This window comes from Leptonychotes weddellii, chromosome 6, assembly GCF_054177405.1.
Source record: "Leptonychotes weddellii isolate Sample4059 chromosome 6, ASM5417740v2, whole genome shotgun sequence".
In the NCBI taxonomy this organism is placed as follows: Eukaryota; Metazoa; Chordata; class Mammalia; order Carnivora; family Phocidae; genus Leptonychotes; species Leptonychotes weddellii.
Genome location: NC_138374.1, coordinates 98,716,050 through 98,741,571, shown reverse-complemented (window position 1 = coordinate 98,741,571; position 25,522 = coordinate 98,716,050). Strand labels below are relative to the sequence as shown.

General features: G+C 42.4%; 1 protein-coding gene across 8 annotated transcripts in view; it reads left to right on the top strand.

The window, feature by feature from the left end:
- RGL1 (ral guanine nucleotide dissociation stimulator like 1) overlaps positions 1-25,522 on the top strand; it is a 329,410-nt gene that overhangs the window by 167,742 nt on the left and 136,146 nt on the right. For all 8 annotated transcript variants that reach the window (XM_081824740.1, XM_081824737.1, XM_081824734.1 and 5 more), the window contains one exon: positions 13,456-13,533. In XM_081824740.1, the coding sequence (XP_081680866.1) occupies positions 13,456-13,533 (78 nt within the window). The remainder of the gene's footprint in view (positions 1-13,455; positions 13,534-25,522) is intronic.

The following is a 25,522-nucleotide window of genomic DNA, read 5'->3' as shown; positions in this document are numbered from 1 at the left end:
TGTAGATTTTTGTAGATGTTATTTATCAAGTTGAGGAAATTTTTCCCTATGCTTGGTCTGTTGAGAGTTTTATCATGAATGAGTGTTTGATTTTGTCATATACCTTTTCTGTATCTATTGATATGATCATGTGATTTTTCTTCATTAACTATTGATGTTATGGATTACATGAACTGATTTTCAAATGTTGAACCTGTTTTGTATACTTGGAATAAATCCAACTTGGTTATGGTGTATAATTCTTTGTTTACATTGTTGGATTTAATTTGCTTTTTTCTTTTGAGAGTTTTTGCATCTATATTCATGAGAGATATTGGTCTGTAGTTTTCTGATAATGTCTTTGTCTGTTTTTGGTATCAGGTTAGTACTTGCCTTATAGAATGAGTTAGGAAGTAGTCCCTCTGATCCTATCTTCTGAAAGATGTTGTAGAGAATCAGTATAATTTCTTCCTTAAATGTTTGGTAGAACTTACCAGGGAACCCATCTGGACCTAGTATTTCTGTTTTGGAAGGTTATTGATTATTGATTCAGTTTCTTTAACAAATATAGGCCTATTCAGATTGTCTATTTATTCTTTTTTTTTTTTTTAAAGATTTTATTTATTTATTTGACAGAGAGAGACAGTGAGAGAGGGAACACAAGCAGGGGGAGTGGGAGAGGGAGAAGCAGGCTTCCAGCTGAGCAGGGAGCCCGATGTGGGGCTCAATCCCAGGACCCTGGGATCATGACCTGAGCTGAAGGCAGACGCTTAATGACTGAGCCACCCAGGTGCCCCTGTCTATTTATTCTTCTGTGAATTTGATGTAGATATGAATTTCTGACCTATATCATATTCCTTCTCTCTGAGGAACTTTTTTAAACGTTTCTTCCAAGGCAGGTCTACTGGCTAAAAATTCCCTTGATTTTTGTTTTTGTTTATTTGAGAAAGTCTTTATTTCTCCTTTACTTTTGAAGTATAGTTTTGAAGAGTACAGAATTCCAGGTTGGTGGGTTTTTCTGTCAACATTTTAGGTATTTCACTTCACTCTCTTCTTGCTTGCATAGCTTCTGAGAAGAACTTGGATATAATTCTGGTTTTTGCTCTTTATAGGTAAGGTGTTCTTGTTTTGTTTTGTTTGCTGTACTTTTTTCAAGGTTTTTTTCTGTTTTTGATTTTCCGAAGTTTGAACATGATATGCCACGGTGTAGTGTTTTGGGCATTTATCTTTCTTGATATTCTTTGAGCTTCTTCTTTTTTTTTTTTTAAAGATTTTGTTTATTTATTTGACACAGAGAGAGTGAGAGAGAGAGAGCATAAGCAGGGGGAGTGGCAGGCAGGCAGAGGGAGAGGCAGGCTCTGTGTTGAGCAAGGAGCCCGATGTGGAACTCGATCCCAGGACCCTGGGATCATGACCTGAGCCAAAGGCAGCTGCTTAACCGTCTGAGCCACCCAGGTGCCCTTCTTTGAGCTTCTTGAATTTGTGGTTTTGTGTCTGACATTAATTTGGGGAAATTCTCATTCATTTTTTTTTCTTTATTCCTTAGATATTGTTTCTGTTTCCTCTCCTTCTGGTATTCCCATTACAGATATGTTATACCTTTTGTAACTGTCCCATAATGCTTGATATTCTGTTCTTTTGGGGAGGATTTTTAATTTGTTTTTGTGTATTTGTGTTTGTTTGTTTGCTTCTCAGTTTTAGAAGTATCTATTTTCATATTCTCAAGTGTAGAGATTCTTTCTCTACAGAATCTACTAACGGGTCCCTAAAAGGCATTCTTCATTTCTATTACAATATTTTTGATTTCTAGCATTTCTTTCTTATCCTTTATTTCCATTTCTCTGCTTATATTATCTATCCTTGTATATGGTCTACTTTTTCCTTAACAAGTTAATCATAGTTTTAAAAAATTCCCAATCTGATTTCTGCCATTCCTGCTATATCTGACTCTGGTTCTGATGCTTGTCCAGTTTCTTCACAATGTGTTTGATTGTTTTGTTTTGTTTTGCCTTTTAGCATGTCTTGTAATATTTTGATGAAAGGTGGATATGATGTACCCAGTAAAAGGAAATTGGTTGTTCCTGATGTACTTGAAATGTAGGGGGAAGGGAAGCTTTCTGTAATCCTCTGGTTAGGTTTCAGTCTAATGGTGAACCCGTGGCCCTGGACTGTGAACTTCACCAGTGTTTCTTAGTTGTTTTTTCTCCCCCTTCACCCTTAGTGAAAGGATGGCCAGGGTGGGCCTCAAGATGGGTATTTCCCTTCCCCCACATGGAAGGCTAGAAGAGGCTAGAGCAGGCATTTTCCTTTCCCTGGGTAGATTAAGCTCTGGTAAAATAGTTTGTCTTGAGAGCAGGTGTTCTGAAGAAGAACAGAATACTCTGGTGTATTTCAAGATGGTTCCTTTTCACTTTCCCTTGCTAGAAGTACCAGGAGACATTTTTTTTTTTTAAGATTTTATTTATTTATTTGACAGAGAGAGAGAGCATGATCACAGGGGAGGGGGCAGAGGGAGAGGGAGAAGCAGACTCCCCACTGAGGAGGGAGCCTGACATGAGGCTTGATGCCAGGACCCCAAGATCATGACCTGAACCGAAGCCAGATGCTTAACTGACTGAGCCACCCAGGTGCCCCTGTACCAGGAGATTTTTCTCTGATATTTACTCTGGGAACCTGGTCAGCCTCCTAGAGGTAAAACTCACAAAAGTGTGGCAGTACATCTATGACTGGGTCTCCCTGTAGTTTATCTTTCTTAGTCTTGTCCTCACTGAGCCTCCAGCAATTCAGTAATTACAGTTCAGGTTTTCCTACCCTGGCACTGGTTTCCATGGAATTTCTGCTCGGACAAGTTGAGATTCTTTGTATCTGCCTGTCTGCTCTTCAGTTATGAGGAGCAGTGGTTTGCCCTGTGAACTCACTTTTCTGATGGATCTAAGAATAGTTGTTCATTTTCCAGTTTAGTCAGCTTTTCACTTGTTGTTAGGATGGAGTGGCTACTTGTAAGCTCCTGCTGGACTGGAAACTGGAAGTTCTTTTCTGCCTATTTTTTAATCATGTTGTTCAATTTCTTACTGTTGAATTTTAGGAGTTTTTGTATATTTTGGATAAAAATCTTTATAATATATGTCTTTTGAAAATATTTTCTACCTCTTTGTGGCTTTCTTCTCATTTTATTGAGCGAATGTACACTTTTCAAAAAAATCTTTGTTGCCCCTGGGAACTGTGAGGTGGTCATAGTAAACATCCTTTCAAAAGCTCGTAACACAAATACATTCAGCTCTCAAATGATTTCTTAGCATGAGTAGCTGGGTAAGCATTTTGAGATTTTTTGAGATGTTAAACCTCATTTTATTTATTTATTTATTTATTTATTTATTTTTAAAGATTTTATTTATTTATTTGACAGAGAGAGACACAGCGAGAGAGGGAACACAAGCAGGGGAAATGAGAGAGGGAGAAGCAGGCTTCCCGCCGAGCAGGGAGCCTGATGCGGGGCTCGATCCCAGGACCCCGGGATCGTGACCTGAGCCGAAGGCAGACGCTTAACGACTGAACCACCCAGGCGCCCCTTAAACCTCATTTTAAAATAATTTTGAAATTTAGTTCTGGAATGGAACTATGCACTTGCCCAGTTTTCCTAGATTTGTGCTTGCATGCATTGCTCATGAGGTTTCATTACTTCCTTCTCTTTTAGTGGGAGGCAGAGTTTCTAATATCTTCCCTCTATTCTTTCAGGTCCAAGGACAGAGGGTTATGAACAGAGAACTCTTGGGAGCAGATACTGGAATCTAATCTCCTTAGACTAGGGCCTCACAGCATCTTACAGTGGTAACCATAAGTCAATTCCAGTTGCTGGTCTCTCGCAGTAGTAACATGTGTATTAAATGTTACTATTAAACTCATAATGTGATTTTTTCCCTACACCTTTGCTTCTGAAATTTACTTATATCTAACTTCTATCACTTACATAGAAAAGTTTGTCAAAATAATGATGTACCATTCTCTACATTTATTTTAGTAATTCCCCTCTCCAGCTCACTACAAAATCAAGTGGAAACAAATAGAGTGATTCACTTATTGAGTCTTTTGTCCTAGAATCCATGAAAAAATTGAGATTTATTGGTCAGTTGGCTCCAGGATGCTCATCATGTTCATATAGTGGGAAAGCTTTCAGGAAATCATAACATTCCTTTGTTTCCTTTTCCAGCTTAAAATGCAGACATACTGGATATCCCGCTAGGGTGAGAATTTCTTAGAAAATGAAAGCTATTTCTTAGATTTGTTTTATATCAGATGAGTTTAAATAGATTTTCTCTAGGTTTGAGTGTTGATGACCCCACAGGCAAGAAAACTCTTGGATGGTGTAGAGTTATGAGTTTAGAAAAAAAAAAAAAAAGGCAGTTTGTTGAAAGATAAATTGGACTCATATCTTATTTATTGTGACTATTAGGAAGATAAAAATATTTGCTGATAGAAAAGAGGATTATGACAAGGGCTGTGAGAATCTTTTGGTATCAGTGCTTCTAACATTGAAAAGAGCATTGAAAACTTTTATAAGGCACATCCTCATGAAAGGTCCCATGCTCTTGCTGGTTCATGCTTTATCAGGTGGAGAAAAACAGTTTAGCTCATAAAATGATAAAAGATATAACATTTATAATAACTTACATAACCATCCATGGCAGGCAGAATAATGCCCCCCCCAAGATGTCCAGTATTAATCCCTGGAATATGAATATGTTGGGTTTCAGGCAAAGTAGAATTAAGGTTGCTAATTAGCTGACCTTAAAATAAGGAGATTATTGTGGATTATCTGAGTGGGTTCAATATAATCACAAGGGTCCTTAAAAGTGAAAGGTGGAAGGGCATCTGGGTGGCTCAGTTGGTTAAGTGTCTGCCTTCAGCTCAAGTCATGATCCCAGGGTCCTGGGATTGAGCCCCGTGTCAGGCTCCTGGCTCAGCGGGGAGCCTGCTTCTCCCTCTCCCTCTGCCTGCCACTCCCTCTGCTTGTGCTCTCTCTCGCTGTCTCTCTCTCTGTCAAATAAATAAATAAAATCTTTAATAAAAAAAAGTGAAAGGTGGAGGTGAAAGAGAATCAGAGGAAAAGAGGTGAGGATGGAAACAGGATCAGAGAGATGCTGTGTGGCTGGCTTTGAAGATGGAAGAAGGGGACAATAGGCCAAGTATGGGCAGCCTCTAGAAGCTAGAAAAAGCAATTAAATGGATTCTCTCCTAGAGCCTCTAGAAAGGAACACAGTCATGCTGATACCATGTGTTGGACTTCTTTTTTTTTTTTTGAAGATTTTATTTATTTACCTGAGAGAGAGAATGGGAGAGAGAGAGCATGAGAGGGGGGAGGGTCAGAGGGAGAAGCAGACTCCGCGCTGAGCGGGGAGCCCAATGTGGGACTTGATTCCAGGACTCCAGAATCATGACCTGAGCCGAAGGCAGTTGCTTAACCAACTGAGCTACCCAGGTGCCCTCATGTGTTGGACTTCTGACCTTCGTGTTGTTTAAGCCACTGAGTCTGTAATAATTTGTTATGGCAGCAATGGAAAACTAATACAACATCAATAAAATTTTTGGTCTGTTGGAGAAGTTCACAATTTGTTAAAAACAGAGAATTCTTGTCAGGGAGATTGACTCCAAAAATCTGATGCCCCAGGCTGCTCAAGGAAGCTGAAGGTCAGGTGTTGATTCACCTTCACCTTTGTTCTGTTCAGAACATCATGCCCTGATGAGCCATGGCTTACTCAGCCCTGGGAAGCATGGCAGAAACAAAGGACAGGGCTTAGCCTCAACAAGACAAACACTGTTACTCTTCTGTCTCTGTGACGACACCACTGCTTTAGGTTAACCAGAAAAATTTCATTTGGTACAGTTTTAGAATTACGCCCAACCATAATCACTTGAGGGAAAATGAAAATAAGTTCTCTTCCTTTCTGGCTTGGCAGTCTTTGGTGAATCCTTGTTTATTTTTGCCATATGGACCCAACTTTCACCCAGAAGCACTGTGGGAATTCTTTGTGGGAACCTGTGGTGACTGTAGAACCCTAGCTTTCTGGGCTGGTAGTGATGGTTCTGTGAAGTAGACCCTGAAGGGATGCTGTTGAAGACTTCACCTCAGGTTATAACCAGGTTAGCTTTCTTCTCTTGAGATGAGATAAAAATGTTTTTGTGAAGTAGCTTTTTCTTTCTTTCTTTCTTTCTCTTTCTTTCTTTCTTTCTTTCTTTCTTTCTTTCTTTCTTTCTTTCTTTCTTTCTTTCCTTCTCATTTCACTTGACAAAGGGAGAGAGAACATGCAATTATCCTTCTTTTGTAGAAAAGAATACCAAATTGCTCAGCAGGGGTTGTTGTTTTTTTTTTTTTAATGTGCATTTGTTTGGAAACCACAAAACAAAACTGCCAGAAAAACTGAAAGGCAAGGTACATATATCCTGAAGAGTAACTGGAATGTATTCCAGTTTTCAGTTCAGCTTTGATAATCTAAAGAAGTGGTCTTCGCCACTTTCCAGCAGGTGGTGGAAGGGCTTGATCACAAGCCCCTTTAGGAATTTGCTAGAAACTATGGATCAGCCATATAGAAAAAAAGCACATCATCAAATTTTGCATATCGTTTGGGATTCCTAGACTTCCATAGGTTCATCCAAGGACCCTCCAGGCATAGGCTCTCTAGCATGGACGATGGGACACAACACATAGGTGGCCGTTATGAGCCAGAGGAAGGCCCTGCTCCTACCTTATATCATGATGGGGCAGATAAGTATGGTTCTGGAAATTAAATTCATTAATTTCATTAAAGTAAATTAAATGGTTTAAAAAAAGGTGTGTCTGAATCAAAGTTAAAGGACTGTTTTTGAGTTAGTTTATCTTATCACTTTTCTCTTACTTGACATTTGCCTTTTTTCACCTGTATATTTGTGTGTGTGTGCAGGAGAGAACTTAGCCCTTGAGAACAACATATAAATTGATGCTCTGTTGAGTTTTTGTAAGCATAGGGGATGGATGATAGGAAACCACAGTCCTACCCTCATATTCATTATATGAGGTTTCACATAGCCTATTTCATGAGGTTCTTGACGAGATCTGCAATAGCACCTTCTTGTGGGTGGGGAAAACTAAGCTACAGACTTGCACTGATTCGTTGGTTATGTATTAATTCATTTTAAACCTAAGACAAATCTCCACCCACTAACAGACTCTGTGGTTGTCCGAGTGTTGCCTGCTCGCCACCCCAGATGTAACCCCATTTCTTCTGTTGTCTTTCATTGTGGCCGCGGCCACTGTAGTATACTACCCAGATGTATTTGCAGTTGATTGTTTACAGTTGCTACACACTAGAAGTGGAAGGAGGAGATACTGATGAGCCACTGAGCTGTGATGGGGGAAAAATGGACCAAAGAAGAGAAATGGATGACAAGGACTTGGAGAGGAAAATAGAAGAAACCTTACAGCAAGGGTGTGAAACCCATCATACTTAAGGAATAATTCTAAAGTTGGATGGAAGCAAGTTATAGCAAGAGAGACCTTTTGGTTTTCTTTCTCTGGAAGAACAGGGGTTGTAAGACCTTTGTCCTTTTGGTCTCCTCTTCAGACAGTTGTAGTTTGGGGCAAGGGGTGAAGGTATTCTTCTCAAGGAAAATTTTATAACTGTGAAGCATTTTGTAACTGTGAAGTGCAACAGAAAGACTAGGTACTCTTTGCTTTAATGGTGCCTTAACTGTCAGGGATACCATGGCGGTAAAGTGGAGAATGGAAGAGCATCGAAGATGGAGGGTCCTTCCCAGCAAAGGCCTAGAGGGGAGGACGGTAGCTCTTTCTGGGTCTTCTAGCTTTTTCTCATCATGGTAAAAGTGCCTGGAGAACCAGATCTTATGACTGGAAAGCACATCCTATGCTTAGCATCACTGGCCCCTTGCAAGAGAACAGAGAGTCCTTGACCTTTGTCTTCTCCTTAAATAACCAGCTCCATGGTGGTAACAAGACCTTTCCAAGGTAGACTTGGTGGCAGTGACCCAGTTCTGAGGTCAGACTTGGGTGGAGAGTGCCTGCTCTGAAGGATATTATTTAGAGTGATTAAAAACATCCCTCTTACTGATCTGTGGGATGCGATCCCCAGTTGTAATCAAAGCTTCCTTTGTGTTCCAGACATCTGCCGGCTCTTTCACCCGTATCATTCTCCTGAGTCAAGGTCAGCTTCTGAACATTTTCCTCATACCTGACCTGTGTTCCCATGGGTCAGTTAAAGAAAACCGCTTTGGATGTTCATGGTCTGGGGTTTATTAGAGGAACAGAGACTCCCAGAGGTCCTGGAGTCAGCAGCTTCATGTGAGGTCTTGCTTCCCTTTCCTTCTTCCTCTCTGTTCTTTCATCTATCCCCAGTCAGTGACTTCCTCCCTTCTCCTTCCTCCCCAGCCTTTCCTTTCTTTCCACAGGAGATGGTATTAGTTCATTCATTTAGCAAATGTTTATTGAGTGTCCGCTAAGAGTGGGCTCCATTGCTGCCTCAGGGAATATGGCAGTGAGCAAGATAAGAGAATGAAACCAAAGTCCTCACCATGGCCTATCAAGCCTCCTGAACGGTCCCTGTCACCTCCGCACCCCATCTCCTTCTCTCCCTTTACTTACTCTGTGGCGTTCTTCATGCTTCTCAAGCACACCATTTTGCCACTGGGCTACGGCCTCTGCCACGGCTCCCCCCTCTGCGTGGAAGACTCTTTAGAGATCTGTAGAGCCCACTCCCTCACCTTCTGGAGGATGTTACATCATGGGCACGTTCACCTCGGGCCTTGTCTGAATACCTCCTGTGAGGGAGCCATGTCTGATCATCGCTACCTGCTTTATTTTTCTCCATTGCACTTTTCACTCTCTGACTTGGTATATATTAACTAATTATAATTTTATTGTCTACCTCCCCCCACTACAGTGTCTGCTCCCTGAAAACAGGTCCTTTGGTTTGTTCGCAGCCGGTATCCCCAATGCCAAGAATAGTACCTGAACATAGGCCTTAACAAATATTCCTTGAATGGGGACAGTTAAATGCATAAAAAGATGAAGGATTGGGTAAATTAATGCAAAGAATAAGGTTCCTGACCTCAAGGAAGTTATAATCTAGTGCATCGGAGGACATAAAATTAATAAAATAACTCAAGCTCATGTGATCTGGTAGCAACTCAGAGACTGGGCTCTAGAGTCTGACTGTCATGATTCCAATCTCTGCTCCACGTATTAGCTGTGTCTTCGAGGGCAAATTACCTCAGCTCTCTGGGCCTCATTTTCTCATTTGTGAAATATGAATAATAATATCACATAGGATTATTGTGAGAATTCAATGAAACCATCCATATAAAGTGCTTAGCGCAGGACCTGGCACGTGGTCTGCGCTCGGTAATTATTATCTGCTATTGTTATTGGATCACTTGCTGGAATCAAGTGGAGCCTGAAAAGTTCTTCAGGATTACCCCCATCCTGGTCTGGTATTACTCCCTTTTCCGTTAGGGAGCAAAAGTTCGAAAGTGTCCCCAAACCAGAAAGACTGTCCCTGAGGACAGCTTTATCTTAGGATTTCTTTGGACCGCAAATATTCCTGTCCTCCCTTCAAACACATATTAAACATTTCATTTGCCCAGATAGGCTCCCAACAATAATATCTGTCCCCTCTGGAAATAACTGTTTCCTGTTAAAATATCAGCAACCAGTTAAACATGGTTTTGTTTTTCTTTTTCTAGTAATTTTTAGGCCGCAGCAAGTAGTTGCTTAAGACTGTACTTTAAGAGGCATCTGTAAATCTTTCCTTTGCCTTGTGATACACGGGAAACCATGTCAAAAGTCATTCTGACAATTTATATTTTAATTTAAGTTTTATGAGTTACCATTTAAAGAAGGCCAGTTTCTCATTGGCAAGCCTTCTTAAGAGATTGACGCTTTGATCTTAAATCCTGGGGAGACTTTGCAGAAATAGGGGGTGACATTGTTGACAGGTTCATCTGTAGCTATTCTACTGCCATTAATTAAACACCCCCCCCTTTTATTTACTCCCCTGGAGTAAATGAATTGAACTTGACTTTGGTTTTTGATGGGAAGCTATGAGAGGGTCCAGGAAACATCAAAGAAATGCTCTTAATCTAGTAAAACTAACTCTCAACTGACCTAGCTTGAACATTAAAGAGTTCTTAATTCCAGTGCTGGTCTAGTTTCTTTTCTGTAAGGCGTTAATTCTCTCTAATGATTAGAAAAGTGCAGGGGTAAATAATCATCCCCTCCCCATGAAATTCCAGAGGGTTACAGGCTCTTTAATTTTATCTTGCTTCTAAAGGTCTCCTTTGTAAAACCATGTAAAAACATTTTGGTTTTTTGCCTTTCCATACTGCTTATACCTCCAAGATCTCAGCTTTAAGATCTTAAAACTTTATTTCTTTTGCATTTCGGTTTTAGATTTTTGGATCACAGCTATCCTAAAGCTTTTTTATGATCCTAGACTTTAGGAATGAAGGCACAGACAGGTTAAGACACTTGTATAAGCAAAAAGCCAGATGGTGCCCTTGCAACAACAGATTCGAGCCTAGTAGTTGAAAAGTCTGTTTTCATGTCTGCTTAGAGAACCCCACCAGGCCATTCATTTGCCCCCAAACAAGTAGCCATCAGCATGCCTACTGGGTGCGCAAAAGAGACAGGAATCCTGTTCTCATGGAGTTTACGTTCCAGTAGACAACGAACACAGTAACTAAATAAGACTGTATATGAGAAGGTGCTAAAGGCTGTGGAGGAAAATAAAGCAGCATCGTGAGTGTTGGTCTTACATAGGGTGGCCGGGGGAGGCCTCACTGAGAAAGTGCCGTTTGAGCAGAGCCCCACAGGAGCCGAGGAAGGTGCTGCTGACACGGGGGCAGAGAGAGGAGCGCAGAGATTCTGAGCCAGGAGGATGCCCAGGTGTGGGTGGAGCAGCAGGGGGGCCAGTGAGGCTGAGGGAGACTGAGTGGGCGTGGAAGACTTGGTCAGAGGTATCAGAGCAAGTCCTTTAGGGTCTCATGAGGCAGGTATGACTTTGGCCTTTCTTCGGAGTGGAACGGGAGCCACGGGAGGGTTCTGCGCCCAGCAGTGATGTGTTGGGATTTACATCGCCCAGGATCGCGCTGAGCTGAAGCCAAGAGACTAGTTAGGTGGCTATTGCATTGATCTAGACTAAAGGTAGTGGTAGTTTGAGCCAGGGTGGAAGTGATGAGAAGGGTTTGGATTCAGGGTGTCATAAAGGCAGAGCCAAACGGATTTCTTGGTGGGTTGGGTGGAGACCAGCCTGAGCACCCGGAGCGTAGTGCATGCTACCAGACATCCCTTGCCTTCTTCTTGATGGTCCTCACTGGTCTCCAGAGTATTGTCAACCAGTCATTCTGGTCCTGATTAGGACTCTGTAGACAACTCTGGCGGCTGAGAAAAATATGCATGGGGTCTTCTGAGCACATGTTCTGAGCAGATGATACCAGGTTAATTAATGAGAGTGAACATCATTCACCAGTATAAGTTGCTTAGTCCGTCTTGACAGCACCTGACTCCTCCTGTGGCATCCCATTCTTGGAGGGGACCTGGGATAGGTGCTCGTGTCATCCCAACCAGCAGCTCAGCTCCAGAGTCTGAAAAATGTAGAGAAAGAGCAGTAGAGTATGAGAAGCTAAAGTGAAGACAAGGAAGAGGAAGACCAGGAGATTTTTAGTAGAGACACCTCTAAAAAAGAAAAATATCAGGAGCATATCTTTCCCTTTCTATCTCTCTTAGCTTCCAGTTGGGCGATAAAAGGTGAAGTATTTCCTGGATAACCAGAGAGAATTAATGAACTAACACGGACATGACGAAAACAAAGATTAGGTCCCACATTTAGTTGCTGAGGCTGGCAGGAGAAGAGTTTATGGCTCTGTCTTGTCAGAAAAGTGGAAGGTACCGTGGCTCTCCCAGAGCCCCACTCTCCACTGCACCTGCCGTAATCTTTCCTATTTACATAAACCACAAAGGCTGTTATGAGAGAAGATGGAGACATGGTTGACTATGATGGTGGCCAGGGAGAGAGCCAAAAAATCTGTTTGTTTAGGAGAAATCTCATTTTGCATCCCTGCCTTGCTCACATGGGGCTGAATAAATCTTAATCTAAGTTCTTATCTCAGGAAAAGCAAAGGGTGGCCCTGGAAGCCCTCTAAATAACAGGTGCAGACAGAATGGAGAGGAATAGGGAGGGTGGAGGCCAGTGGAAAATAGGTTTGAGAGGCCAAGAAATCCATAAGGCTGACGAGCTCGAGAGAGGAGCAGGTGGAGGGGAGGGGGGCTAATGCCTCAGGGTGCAGATTGGAAACTACTGGGATAGGGTGATAGGGAGACCAGATGGGCTGGCATTCAGTCAAACCAGATGGTGGGCTTTTATTTCTAAAAGGATTTGTAAATCCTAGGAACAAGGAACATAAGGGTACTGGGGCCTTTAATCCCATTAGTAGAAGACAAAAGTGTTCTCTTTAAAAATGTAAACCCACCAATTATAGAACTTCTATTATCAAAACTTTGGGACAGAGTACCAGCTTGTGAAACGCCAAGGAAACTCTGGATTCTTCACTGAGGGAAAGAGAAACTGCAGAAATCGTCAGGGCATTCATTATAAGTTAATAAAAAGACGTCTCCTCAAGAATTTAAAGTGTACTGTTGGGACCAAACAAAATGTGATATATTTGTATGCAATAAGCTTGCTTACATATGGAGTTGGAAAAACAGCTAACTGCAATTAGGGACTGATTGTTTAGTAAATTTTGAGTTTACAGTGAGACAAATTTAAAAATTTAAGCACCTATCACTTTCTAAAAAGTCGTCCCCCTGTGTCCCCTTGCCCAGTTGTCAGCCTCCGTGTCCCCACAGCTGCTCTCCTCGTTGCATACAAATCCTGTTCTTCAGTCCTTGTCTCAGCCATTCCTTGAGGGTCCAAAATTACTTCCATAACCCTTCTCCTATTGGACTTATCCCCAAGGAGACCAGCCTCATCACAGAGCATGGAGTCGTCCTTGTGTGCTTATGTTGGTGCAAGTGTGAAAGCTACTCACGCACAGCCATGCTTCCTTCAGGAGACAGAGCAGAGGGGCGGTTGTATAGGCTTGGGTGCTCCAGTCCGTGAGGGATCTACCGTCTTTGCATCATGTAATACCCCATCCTCCTGCTAAGAGAAAAAGCCTAATTTCATCTAAAGGATTTCAAAGAAATGCTAAATATTAAGAGAAAGTTTTAAGTAGTGTGATTCATTGTGAAATCCCTTTTTTGTTTAAGGCTATCCGTATACCCATTAAGTTAATATCACACAATATCATTTTTTGATGCTATTTCATAAATATTTCTTTCCTTAATTACTGCTGAGAAGTGGAAACTGTTATCTCATGTTTGAAATGGAATAGAGTTGCTTTCCCACACCATTGACTGGGGTTTTTTTGTTTGTTTTGTTTTTATCTGTAAAGGTATGGAAACCTGACAAGCCCAAACTGTGAAGAAGATGGAAGCCCAAGTTCATCAGAGTCTAAGACGGTGATCAGGAAGTAAGTGTGCCTTTTCTGTGCATTACAAGCTCTCAGTCAAGACTTATTATCCTAAAGGAATGTAATTTAGTAGAGTTTTTTAAAATTCCTTTTTATGTTGTCATTTTCCCCCATAATGCATAAAATCATAGATTTATTTTTTGACTATCCAGTGATAGTCATTTATTCATCCAGTAAAAATGTATCAGGCACCTACCATGTGCCAGGCTCTGTGCTAAGGGAAACAACTATGAACAAAATAAATAAGTCTCAGCTCTTAAGAAGTTTGGATTTTAGCAGAGAGACAAAGAATCCACACAAAGGAAGAATGAAGTAGGGCAAGGGGGCTAGATCCTGATGGAGAGTTTGATTCACATAGGGTGCCAGGAATGGGCTTTCTGATCTGGTGACATTGGAGCAGAGTGCTGAATGGGGTACAGGCTGGGCTTGGTGAATATCCAAGCAGGGAAAATGTGGACAGAGCTATGAGGCAGATGAATGAATGAGGCTGGAGCAGAGCACATGAAGTGACAAGTGCTAGAGGATGAGATCTGTAAGGTCATATGGGTCCCAGATCACATGGGGACTTGAAGGCCTTGGGCAGGATGTTAAATTTTATTCGAAGGAAGATAAGCATTTAGAAGATTTTGAGGAGAGCAGTGCTATGGTCTGATTTATATTTCAAAAGGCTTGCTCTGGCTCTATGTGGAAAATAGACTCTGGCAGTGGGATGGGGGGCAAGAGTGGCAGCAAGGAGCCTGGTCAGGACCCTTACAAAGACCCAGGGAAGGGATTCTGGGAGCATGAACTGGAGGAAGAGGAGGAGGAGATGATGGTAATAATAGTGATGGTGGTGGCGTTGGTGTCGGTGGTAGAGATAGTAGTAAAAGTAGGAATAACTTGTAGTAGGAAGAGCTTCTGCAGAGATCTTGAGGGTATTGCTGGCAGGTTGTGCCGATGAAGTGGTTGGGGCATATGAGAGAAAAAGAGGAGGCACGGGCACCTCCAAGGGTTGTGGTGTGAGCAACTGATAGAAGAGAACCTTGGTTTTGTGAGATAAGAAAGACTGGTGAGGAGGAGCAGGTGTGGTGGGGAGCATGTGTCAATAATTTCATCGTAGACATACTCACTTTGAGACAATTGGCTGAGTCTAGAGTTCAGGGAGCAGTCTGGCTGGGAGGCATAAATCTGGGCATCCTTAGTTTAGACATGGTATTTAAAGCTATGGGGCTGGGTGTGCCCCCCGTGGGAACAAGGCTATAGAGAAGAGGAAGGTCCAAAGACCAGTGTTCAGATTAGGAAAGTAGAGGGTCCAGCAAGAGGAGGTTGGAACAGAGGAGCTAGCGGGGAACGAGAAGAAAGAAGTTGTGTCCAGAAGTCAAGTGAAGAAGGAGTTTTGCGGGGACGTGACCAACCATGTCTAACACTGCTCGTACATCAAGTGAGAGGAGCCTGGGAAGAGACTACTGCTTTTGCAACACGGTGGTCTTTGGTCCCCTTGATAAATGTAGTTTTGGTGGATGGAGGTCTGGGTCAGGAGAAGACAGAAGTTTGGAGTTTTTCTGTAAGAGAAGAGAAATGGGCTAGAGGATGATCTGGGGCAAAGGAGGGTTTTTTCATTTTGTATGTGTTTGTTAAACCTGGGTGATGCTTTAATCTGATGAGAATAATCTAGGACACACCGAAGAATAATCCATGATGTAGGGGTGCAGGCTGCTCTAGGAGTGATGTTCTTAAGTCGATGGGATATATGCCAGGGTGCTTGAAAGTTCTCTTACTAAATATTCATCTTGGGGCCAAAAGTCCAGGCAGTTAATCCTGTGGAATATTTTAACTCCTCAGAGGATTGACTGATGGAATCCTTTCTTCAGAAGCCAGGGATATGAAGCTTAGAAAATTGAGTATCTTTTTAGTCCTGAGTGAGGCAGTTTTATTATTTTATTGGATGGACCATAATCTTCCAGAAAACCAGACACGCCAATGTAGATATTTGAATGTCAAATGCAAGGCGTGTGGTGAGCGGAACAAATACCTTTATTCTTAGAGGGCTTTGGGGGGCTTCTTTGAGGAGTTGACATTTCAGGTAGGTCCTGAAGGAGGGTGAAGATTTTGGTGGTAGAGCCACCCAAGCAGGGGGAACGGTGGGACCATATTGGGGAAATATATTTTGGGAACAACATGCCGCTTCATGATGGCGTATGTACCAGGTTGAGGGGATCTATAGAGCCGAAGCTATCATGAAGGGGGTTCATTCTCCCAAGAGAATAAGGACCTTCCCTGGTAAGCAGTAGACAGTCAGCCCTGAAAAGTTTTTTTTTTTTTTTAAAGAATTTATTTATTTATTTGACAGAGAGAGAGATAGCGAGAGCAGGAACACAAGCAGGGGGAGTGGGAGAGAGAGAAGCAGGCTTCCCGTGGAGCAGGGAGCCTGATACAGGGCTCGATCCCAGGACCCTGGGATCACGACCTGAGCCGAAGGCAGACACTTAACAACTGAGCCACCCAGGCTCCCCAGCCCTGAAAAGTTTTTGCAGGATGGAAACAGTATCATCAAATAGGTGATGTGGGGGGATGGATTAGATTTATAGACTTCCGACTTAGGCTATGGTACACGGACCAGGAGCATCAGCACCACCTGGGAGCTTGTTAGAAATGCAGAATCTCAGGTCTCACCACAGACCTAGATTAGAATCTGCATTTCAGTAAGATCCATGAGTGATTCCTGTGCACTTTAAGGGTTTGAGAATCATAGGATTAGAGAGGTTTTGTTGTTAATTGTGTTTATCCCTGAAAACTTACTGAAATAATTTTTTGAAAAGAACCTTTTTATAATTAGTCTTTTAAAGCATATACAAAAGGAGACCTGAGTGGCCAGCTTGTCACATGTAACCTCCCCCTGTGACCAGATTCAGAAATGAGTGTGTTGTTCTCCACAAATTTTGGAATTGAGTCAAATTTGGAGCTACCATTCAACTAGCCACCTGAACACTCCAGGGAGAGTAACAGTCTGAAAAATATCCAGAGCTTTTCTGTTTCCCAGGGGGTGTTTTGAGATTAAGTAGGTTTCTGGGAAGTCGCACGAAAATTGGTTTGTACCCTGGATGTGAAGAATCATGCTCATTATTTTAAAGTCCTATTATAAAATTTTATTCAACTTCATTGTACACCGGGAACAGTGTGATGTGGGTGAAACTCCAGGATAAGCTGTTTTAAAGGGCTTTCCAGTTTTAAGCATATGAGTCCTTAACAAAGAGCTTCACATAGAACTCCCCTGAGGGGGTCCATCATCTGGGGACAATGGTCCTCTCCTAAAGCCTCACAATGAATTGGTAGAAAGTGCTTGACCCTTTTCCTCACACTGACTTGCCTTTTAAAAAATTATGCCTGATGAAAATACACCACTTTATCTTATAATGGGCCACTCTGTCCTACAAATACTGGAATGCTAAAATCCCTTCTCTCAGCTGACCTCTTTCTTCCTTGCATTTTCCTTCTTTCGTACTGCTTCCTCCCCACCCTCCCCCCCATTTCTCCTTTTATTATTTTTCATCTCATTTCGCCATTATCTTTTTGCTCTCTCTTTTGGAAGTTACCCTTCTCCTAATCATTTCTGTGGCTAGTTAGGGTCAGTGCTCTGTCTTTCTGAGAGGAAATCAGGGTAGCACCTTCTTCATTCCATCTGTAACATATGGAGAATTCCTCCACCATCCCAGAGCTGTGGCCTCTGACATGGAACCACGACCGAAGGCTTCCTGATGGCTGGTGCATGTGTAGGAGATACGGCTCTATGGCCATTCTCAATGGGCTGGTTTTGTCCCCAGAGGATATTTGGCAACATCTGGAGAAATTTTTGTCTTAACTTGGTGGGGGGATGCTATTGATATCTGGTAGGTAGAGGCCAGGATTGTTGTGAAACAGTCTACAGTGCACAAAACACCGCCCTCCAACAAAGAATGCTCTCCCTGTAAATACCAATAGTGCGCAGGTAAGAAGCTCTACTACATGGTGAGGACTGCAGTCCTCAAGTGAAAGCTCTTTATTTATGAATATCTAGATGTATATAAAAATAGGACCATGCGTATTTGGGGATTTATTTATTTCTTCATATCCCGTCTTAGAATGAGGTGAATCCAGTGCAGAGGTCGCCCAGGAGCTGGCCTCAGAGAAGGTGAAGGGCCCTGGGTAAGGAGCCTGGAGAACTCAGATTCGAGTCCCTCACCAGTCACTGTCACTCCCCAGCCATATGACCTGGTCACTTCACCTCTCTCTCACTTTCAGTTTCTTGACCTGAAAAATGAGTGCTCAGAATGTAGGATCCCTGGCATCCTTTCAAGTTTAATGACCACTGGGATAAAACTTGTTTAGTTTTCATCTCTTCAAAAGTGAGAATGAATATCAGAAACAGAGATATTGAGGCACCTGGGTGGCTCAGTCGGTTAAGGTCTGCCTTCGGCTCGGGTCCTGATCCCAGAGTCCTGGGATGGAGCCCCACGTTGAGAGCTCCCTGCTCAGAGGGGAGTCTGCTTCTCCCTCTGCCCCTCCTCCCCCCCACTCATACTCTCTTGTTCTCACTCTCTCTCTGAAATAAATCCTTTTTAAATCCTTAAAAAAAAAAAGAAACAGAGATATGGCCCAAATATTATATTGACTTTTTGAAAGGTGCCCTTGACTGCTTTTTTCAGTCGGAGGGGCTGTGCCACCAGTTTTGATAAAATAGGAAAACAGAACAGACAGCTTCTTTGACTTGATCGTTATTAATTGTGACATCACAGCTGCTCACTGTACTTCTCAGTACAGAGATGAGCTAAAGCTTTGTATTGTGGGGTCAAAATGGGGGGTGGGGGTGCAAAATGCCTATTGTTTTCTTTTGCTGTGAATCTGTCTTCTTGTGATTTCAGGTGGGAAACAGACGGCAGGAATTCAGTAACTTTCTAAGAAGTAAACATCCTGTTTTAGGGCAGATGCCTGCAGTTTTGCAGATGGGGATTGTTGGGGGGGGGGAAGGGGGGGAGTGGAATTACTGCGAGGTTTAACCCCAAACAGAAAAATCCTCAACTCTTGTTTGGCTTTTCACTTTTTAACGTAAAGCATAGAGCAGGGCTTACATTTCATACAGGGTCCCAAATCCCAGGATAACAGTCTTCCCTGTATTTCTAAATATGGATCTAATCAACCTTTCAGAGGATAAAAGAACTTAAAAGAAAGAAAAATGGGGAAGTACAGATGGAATCGTTGAGATGAAAGATTGGCTTCTGGTGTCTTGGACTGCAACTGACTAGTGTTCTTCACGAATTTCAAAAAGTGTCAGATTGTGCTGTGACTCCCACTTGTAATTCCAGGGCCGAGTGTGCCCATTTCGGGCTTTGTGCAATATTGGGGGCCTTTAACATCATCTAGCCAAAACACGAATTCCTTCCGTTGCGAGGAAGGCAACTTCCAAGGCTTCTAGGTGTTGGAATCTGCCACACAGTGATTTCTGATGTTAGCGCTGGACTGTTGTATATAATAAGGCATCCAATGTTTATTTCTACAATCCCTAAACTTGCCACTATTTGGAAATCAGGAAGCTCACTTCCTGTGCCAGGAAGCAACATTTCTGCCCACATCCATCCTACCTGTGCCCTTTTCCTCCTTGCTGCTGACACTTCTATATGATAAAACGCTGTCTATTTAGAATAACAAAATCAGAACCAGATGGAAAAGGAAACTTCCCCTTGTGCAGATTTATTACAATCATTGAATTCAAAAGTGAAGAGAATGTGAAGAAGGGATATTAACCATACAGAAACTTGACACGGTGAATCTTCATTCTCTGGAATGGATCTGAAATTAGAATATCTATCTATCTATCTATCTATCTATCTATCTATCTATCTATCTAATATGCTTTATTTAAAGAGGTTTAAGACTCCTCAGGAAATGACACTTTTTTCTTTCCTTTAATGACTATTATTATAATGTCAAAATAGTTGTTTCCTTTTCTTTTATTGACTCGCTTCACTTCCCTTCTGGAGCGCTGTGTTTTGTCTTCTCAAACTCTTTGCCACTGCAGTGCTTTAAACTTGAAATCATTCTGCTTTCATCTCTGCATATTCAGACGATATGAATGCCATTCTTGTACTCTTTTCCCAGAAGTTGTAAATAGTGACACCAGATTTTAGTCCAGTTAAGAATCACACGAATAGTAGTAATCCAAGACATTGGAACCACTTTAAAGAAAAGGGAGATGAGTTAAAGAAGCCTGGCTGTGATTCCTTAATGCCCAAGAAACTTTACAGTGGAAAGTACTAAAAAAATCTGCCCAGAGAGTTTGCAATCAATATTCGTTCCAGCAAACTCAAATACCCTAAGAAGGCAGTGGAAATTAATTTGGCTATTTTAACAAAAATGGGTCAAAGAAAGGGGTAAAGAACAGAGCAAAAATAAGATTTAAAACTTGAAATTTAAAAGAATGAATGGCTATACAGTGAAAGGAGTATTTTTAAAAAGTTAAAGTAGAATGGAAGAAGAAATAGAGAAATAATACACTACGTAAAAGAACCTGGTACTGTCTTTAAAACATCCATACTGGACAAAGAAAAGTAGAAATTATCATTTTAAAAGTCATTGAAATCTTGAATCAAAATTGAAATCTTGAATCAAAATTTGGGAAGAGAGTAGGTTCCCAAAGCAGAAATTAGTTTTCAGAAAATTCAGGAGGAGTAAAACAATGTTGATGATCAGTGGTTCAGAAAGAAGAAAAATCAGTCACCTAAGAATCTCTTGGAGTTCTCGAAGTGTCAGAGAAAGGCAAACAGGCATCTCGATCAGACCCTGTCATTGACTGACCCTGCAGCCTGGCAGGGGATGACCGTGATGATACCGTTGTCACCAGCCTGGCCACCGCCCCTGGCCGCAGCGTGTGGTGTGCTTACTAGCGTGAGCCCTTCTGCTAGGGGCCTTGTATCTTCCTTTACTGTCGCAGATTTGCTGTGAGCTATTGTCCTCATTTTATTGGTGTGTAAATGGAAGCTCCAGAAAAGTTACATACTTTGACTAATGTCAACCAGCTGGTTAAGTGAGCTCTGGTATCTGAACTCAGTCCCAGACCCGGGCTTCTCACCGTTTTGCTCTTGGGCCTGCCATTTCAGAAGAGCATCGGGATCTCAGGTGCCTTTCCAGCTCATATATACCTAGATCACTGTAATCTGGTTGCAGCCGGAAGTCCATGAAGAGCTAAGGCATATTATCACCGTTGTGATTAGTGTTTTAGTGTGTTAGCATCCTGACATTTTCTAATTTGGGATTATTTACTTTACCCTATGTTGTTTTGCCTGGCTTTATTACTGAATGAACAGCCTGAGCCAGGTCCCCAGACAGCTGTTAGAAATGGGGAAGTTAGGCTTGTTCCCTGGGGAAGGAGATGGGTTGCAGGATATGAGGAAAGAAGAAGGAAGATCAGATGGTTCAGGCCCATGGATCTGAGTGCCTGCTTCCTGCTCTTGGGGCCTTGTTGCGTCTTTCCTTACCAACTTACTCCATTCTAATGGTGAAAAATGGAGAAGGCCTCAGCAGTTTTTTCATTAGAGGCCCATTTATAACATAAAAACACCCACCTCAAGCAGTGAGGAATTGGAGAATACGGAGCTACAGAGGTCCCTGAGAAATAATTTGGGTGGGAATGGCAGTGTCCCTTTCCAACAGCAAGAGCTAGAATTCATGGATGCTTAGTAGGGATAGTCCCTGTGTATATCCTTTTATTATTCCCATAATAACCCTATGTATTCTTACTCCTCTCTTACACATGAGGGGTCTGAGACAGAGAAAGGTTAAGGAACATGTCCAAGGTCACACAGGGAATAAGGGAAACCTGGGATTTCAACCCACACCTTGCCCTCTACACTCTGTGTCCTCTGCTTCTTCCCCTGTGATAAAAAGGAGACGATTTCTCTTAAGAACTGAGGTCAGACTCTCCTGTTCATGCTTTTTTCTTAAAAGTAAGATGTTTTTCTTTTCTTTTTTTAAAGATTTTATTTATTTGGAAGAGAGTTAGCATGAGTAGGGAGATGGGCAGAGAGAGAGGGAGAAGCAGGCTCCCCACTAAGCTGGGAGCTGGATGTAGGGCTAGATCCCAGGACCCCGAGATCATGACTTGAGCTGAAGGCAGACCCTTAACCGACTGAGCCACCCAGGCGCCCTGCTTAAGATGTTTTTCAGAACAGTTTTAGATTTATGTAAAAACCGAACAGATAGTACAGCAGAGTTCCCATATGCCTTCCTCACAGATTCCCTTACTGTTCTTACGTGACTATAGTACATTTGTTAATTAACGAACCAGTATGACACATTATTAACTGAAGTCCAGAGTTTATTCACATTTCCCTACTTTTTACCTCATGTCCTTTTTCTGTTCCAGGATCCCACCCAGGATACTATATTACATTGAGTTGTCGTATCAACCTACGCTCCTCTTGGCTGTGACAGTTTCTCAAACTTTTCTGGGTTTCAATGACCTTTACGGTTTTGAGGTCAGGTATATTGCAGGATACCCCTTTATTGGAATTTTTCTCATAACTAGACTATTTTTCTCATAATTAGACTGAACTTAACGAGTTTTTTTTTTTAAAGATTTTATTTATTTATCTGAGAGAGAGAGAATGAGAGAGAGAACACGAGAGGAGAGAGGTTCAGAGGCAGAAGCAGACTCCCCGCTGAGCGGGGAGCCTGATGCGGGACTCGATCCTGGGACTCCAGGATCATGACCTGAGCCGAAGGCAGTCGCTTAACCAACTGAGCCACCCAGGTGCCCCTGAACTTACGAGTTTTTGAGAGGACTATTACAGAGGTAGAATGCCATTCTCATCACATGCTATCAAGGGTACATACTCTCAGTATGATTTATGACTGTTGTTGGTCTTGATCACCTGGCTGGAGTAGTAATTTTCAGATTTCTCCATGAAAAACATCTTCCCATACTATATTGTTTGGAAGGAAGTCACAGTGCATGACCCTCAATTAAAGAGTGGGGATTATACTCCCCCTCTGTGAGGGTAAGGTATCTAATCAATGTATTTGGAAAACTTCTGCATGGGAGATTTGTTTCCCCCATTTATTAATTTATTTAAACATTTTTATCAGTTTAGACTGATGAGTAAATTCTTTTATGCTTTGGGTTATAATACAATGCTAGTTTATTTGTTGCTCAGATTGTTCCAGTTTGGGTCATTGGGAGCTCTTTTGATTGACTCGTATGTCACTTTGATAGGCATCCTATCATTGTGGGTGTGTTCGGTTGTTCGAGCCCTTCTTACCTTCTGGCACGAAAAGGTGCTCTAGGCTCACCTTGTATGTTTCCTGCCCCAGTCCTAGAATCAGCCATTTCTTCAAGGAGACCTGGTTCTTTTCATTGCAGAATAGTATCGGAAACCAGGATCTGGGTGCTAGGTGTACTCACTGCTGCTGGGATGTCATTTCTTTTTAGCCCTCTCAGCTGATAGGGCTAGGAGATTTATGTTTACATTAATTATATAAGTACACACATCTAGGAATATTTATGTATAACCATCTGTATCAGTATTTAAACACGAGTTCTTACTGATGTCTCCAACCCTAATCCATGACCACATAGATGGTTTAGCCTGCTCCCTTTGCTTATTTGTAAATTCCCTCTGCAACAGCGAGAAAAGTGGCATCCACCATCTGCCATGCATTTGCTTAGTTGTTCAGTTTCAGGATACTTGGATGGCATATCAGAGTTGTCAACTCATACCCAGTGGGAAACAACTTTATCAACTAGAGTATGGTGTTTATCTAGTCCTTAGTCTAACAGACTGCCATTCTTCTGTTTTAAAACAATAAAAATAGCTAATACTTTTTGAGCACTATGTCCTAGGAACTCTTCTAAATACTTCACATGTATTAGCTCTTGGCCTCACGATCCTATGAGGAGGCATCCATTATTGTACCCATTTTATAGGTGAGGAAGCTGAGGCATACTGAGGCTAGCTCGCAGCTAATGAGCCACAGAACCAGGGCCCCCGTTAGGCCCTCCAGAGACTGTTTAGCCACATTGGCTGAGCTGCTCATGAAAAAGCAGGCATTTCAGAGCCCTCTTAGTTTTTTTCCCTTTTTTTTTTTTTTTGACACTGACACACTGAGTAAGGTTTGGTGATATGGGGTTAGGTCTGTACACAATAATTCTCTTCAGTTTCTGTAAATTTGCCTTCAGATGCCAGGGCCTGCACATCTAGTTTGGGAATAAAGGACAGGTGTGTAAACACTCCTGACTTTGGATAATTGGTTTCGGGCTCATCTCCTCCTCCTCTGGGCCCTTCCCCACCCATATTTACTGGGTATTTCTGTGTGTCCTTCCTATCACAGTCTTCCTCCTCCTCCTCCTCACCTTGGAGCTTTTTCTCTTGCACTGCCTCCTGGCCCCTCACTGGCTTCCATGCCCTGTACTTGCCTGCTGCTTAGCTCTGAATCTGGCCCTGTTTGCACTGATTTCCCTGAGCCTCTCAGCATTCCTCTTTCACTTTCCCTCCCAGCCTTCTAATCCCTGCTCAGCCTCTGCACCAAAAATGCACAATGGAAAATGTACAAGAAAGCCTTGCAAGATGACCTTGACAAGTCCAGGTAGTCATGTTTCCATCTTTCCCAGGCTTTTTCAGAAAAAAAGGGAAACAAATTCTCTGTACCTTCCTTTGTTCTTTCTTGTCAGGGAAACCATCTTGCCGGGGGTCTCCGAGGCAGCCTCTATCTGGCAGCCTTCTCTGAAAAGGAAAACCCCCTCTGTGACTAGGAGAACCAGGCGGGTGTGGGGGGCTGTCTAGCTTAGAGTCAGTGTCAAGGTCACCTTCCTTTCTTTCCCTGAAGAGCAAGGTGCATTGGCTCCCACCTTCAGGGCTTGGCGGTGTCACCTGCCACGTTGATTCAGAGGCCCACCCTCCACATGGATTTTCTTATCTTTTATCTATAGTAGGAAAAGATCCAGTTTTTGGAGAATATCCGAACATGGAAAAAAACATTTTGCTGCTTTTGAAAAAATGGTTCCGTGTCTTATTAAGTAACAATAAATTATTATCTCAGATTTCTGGGGAGAGAAAAGAACTCTAAATGGACAGAGTTATTATTTTTGTCCTGATAATCCTATTTCTTGGCTTGGAGGTTACACATCATGGGAGAAATGACTTCATATTTTGAAAATTTCTTATTAAGCCTTTGACCAATTGTAGAGTATTTTACTACCCATGGGATTTTAATATGATTTAGTACCTGTGCATTCAAATCCCTGCATGTATTTAAAAATCTGTGGTTTGAGCATCCTGGCAGCCTAGACGCTCACCTCAGGCAGCCCAGTTACTCTGCTCTGAAGGTCCCCACGGCGGCTCTCAGTACTCTACTGGTTCCTTGTCCCTCCAGCAAAGGCATCTGTCTCGTATTTTCCAGCCAGGTGTTATTAAGTGTGATTTCTGTTTGGCTGAGATTTGAGTATAGCAAATCTCACTGTGCTGCATTCCTCCCCTCTCTTCCTGTTCTTTAAACAGGTCTTCTGTACATCCCCTGAAACTGTTTTGCCCTCTCTCACCTCAGGATCTTTGCTCACGCTGTTGCCACAGTCTTCACCCCAGTAACTCTTCCTTATACCTGAGATCTCAGCTGAACATTGTTTCCTAAATCCTTCTGTGGGATTCCCTATTGTGATGTTGTTCACATACGTGGTTTTTATGAATATGGAAAACAAAGTGCACTCAAATACTGTTAGTGTAATTAGTGAATTAAATCTTCCCACGGCTCTGTTTCCTTAGAAGTAAAAGCCTTAGACGCTGTGTCCTTCAGTTCCATGCATGGATGTCTGAGCATGTCTTCCTGTCCCTTACAGACCATTGCGGTAGGTTGGAGAGGGTGGCCAGGACTGCCTGAGGTAGAAAAAGCAATCCTGGTCGCCCCCTCGGCTATCAGTTTGGGCTCCTGCCCCTGGCCACCCACCCAGCATGCTTACTTGGGACCGAGGGGGTGTTGCTCTGTAACG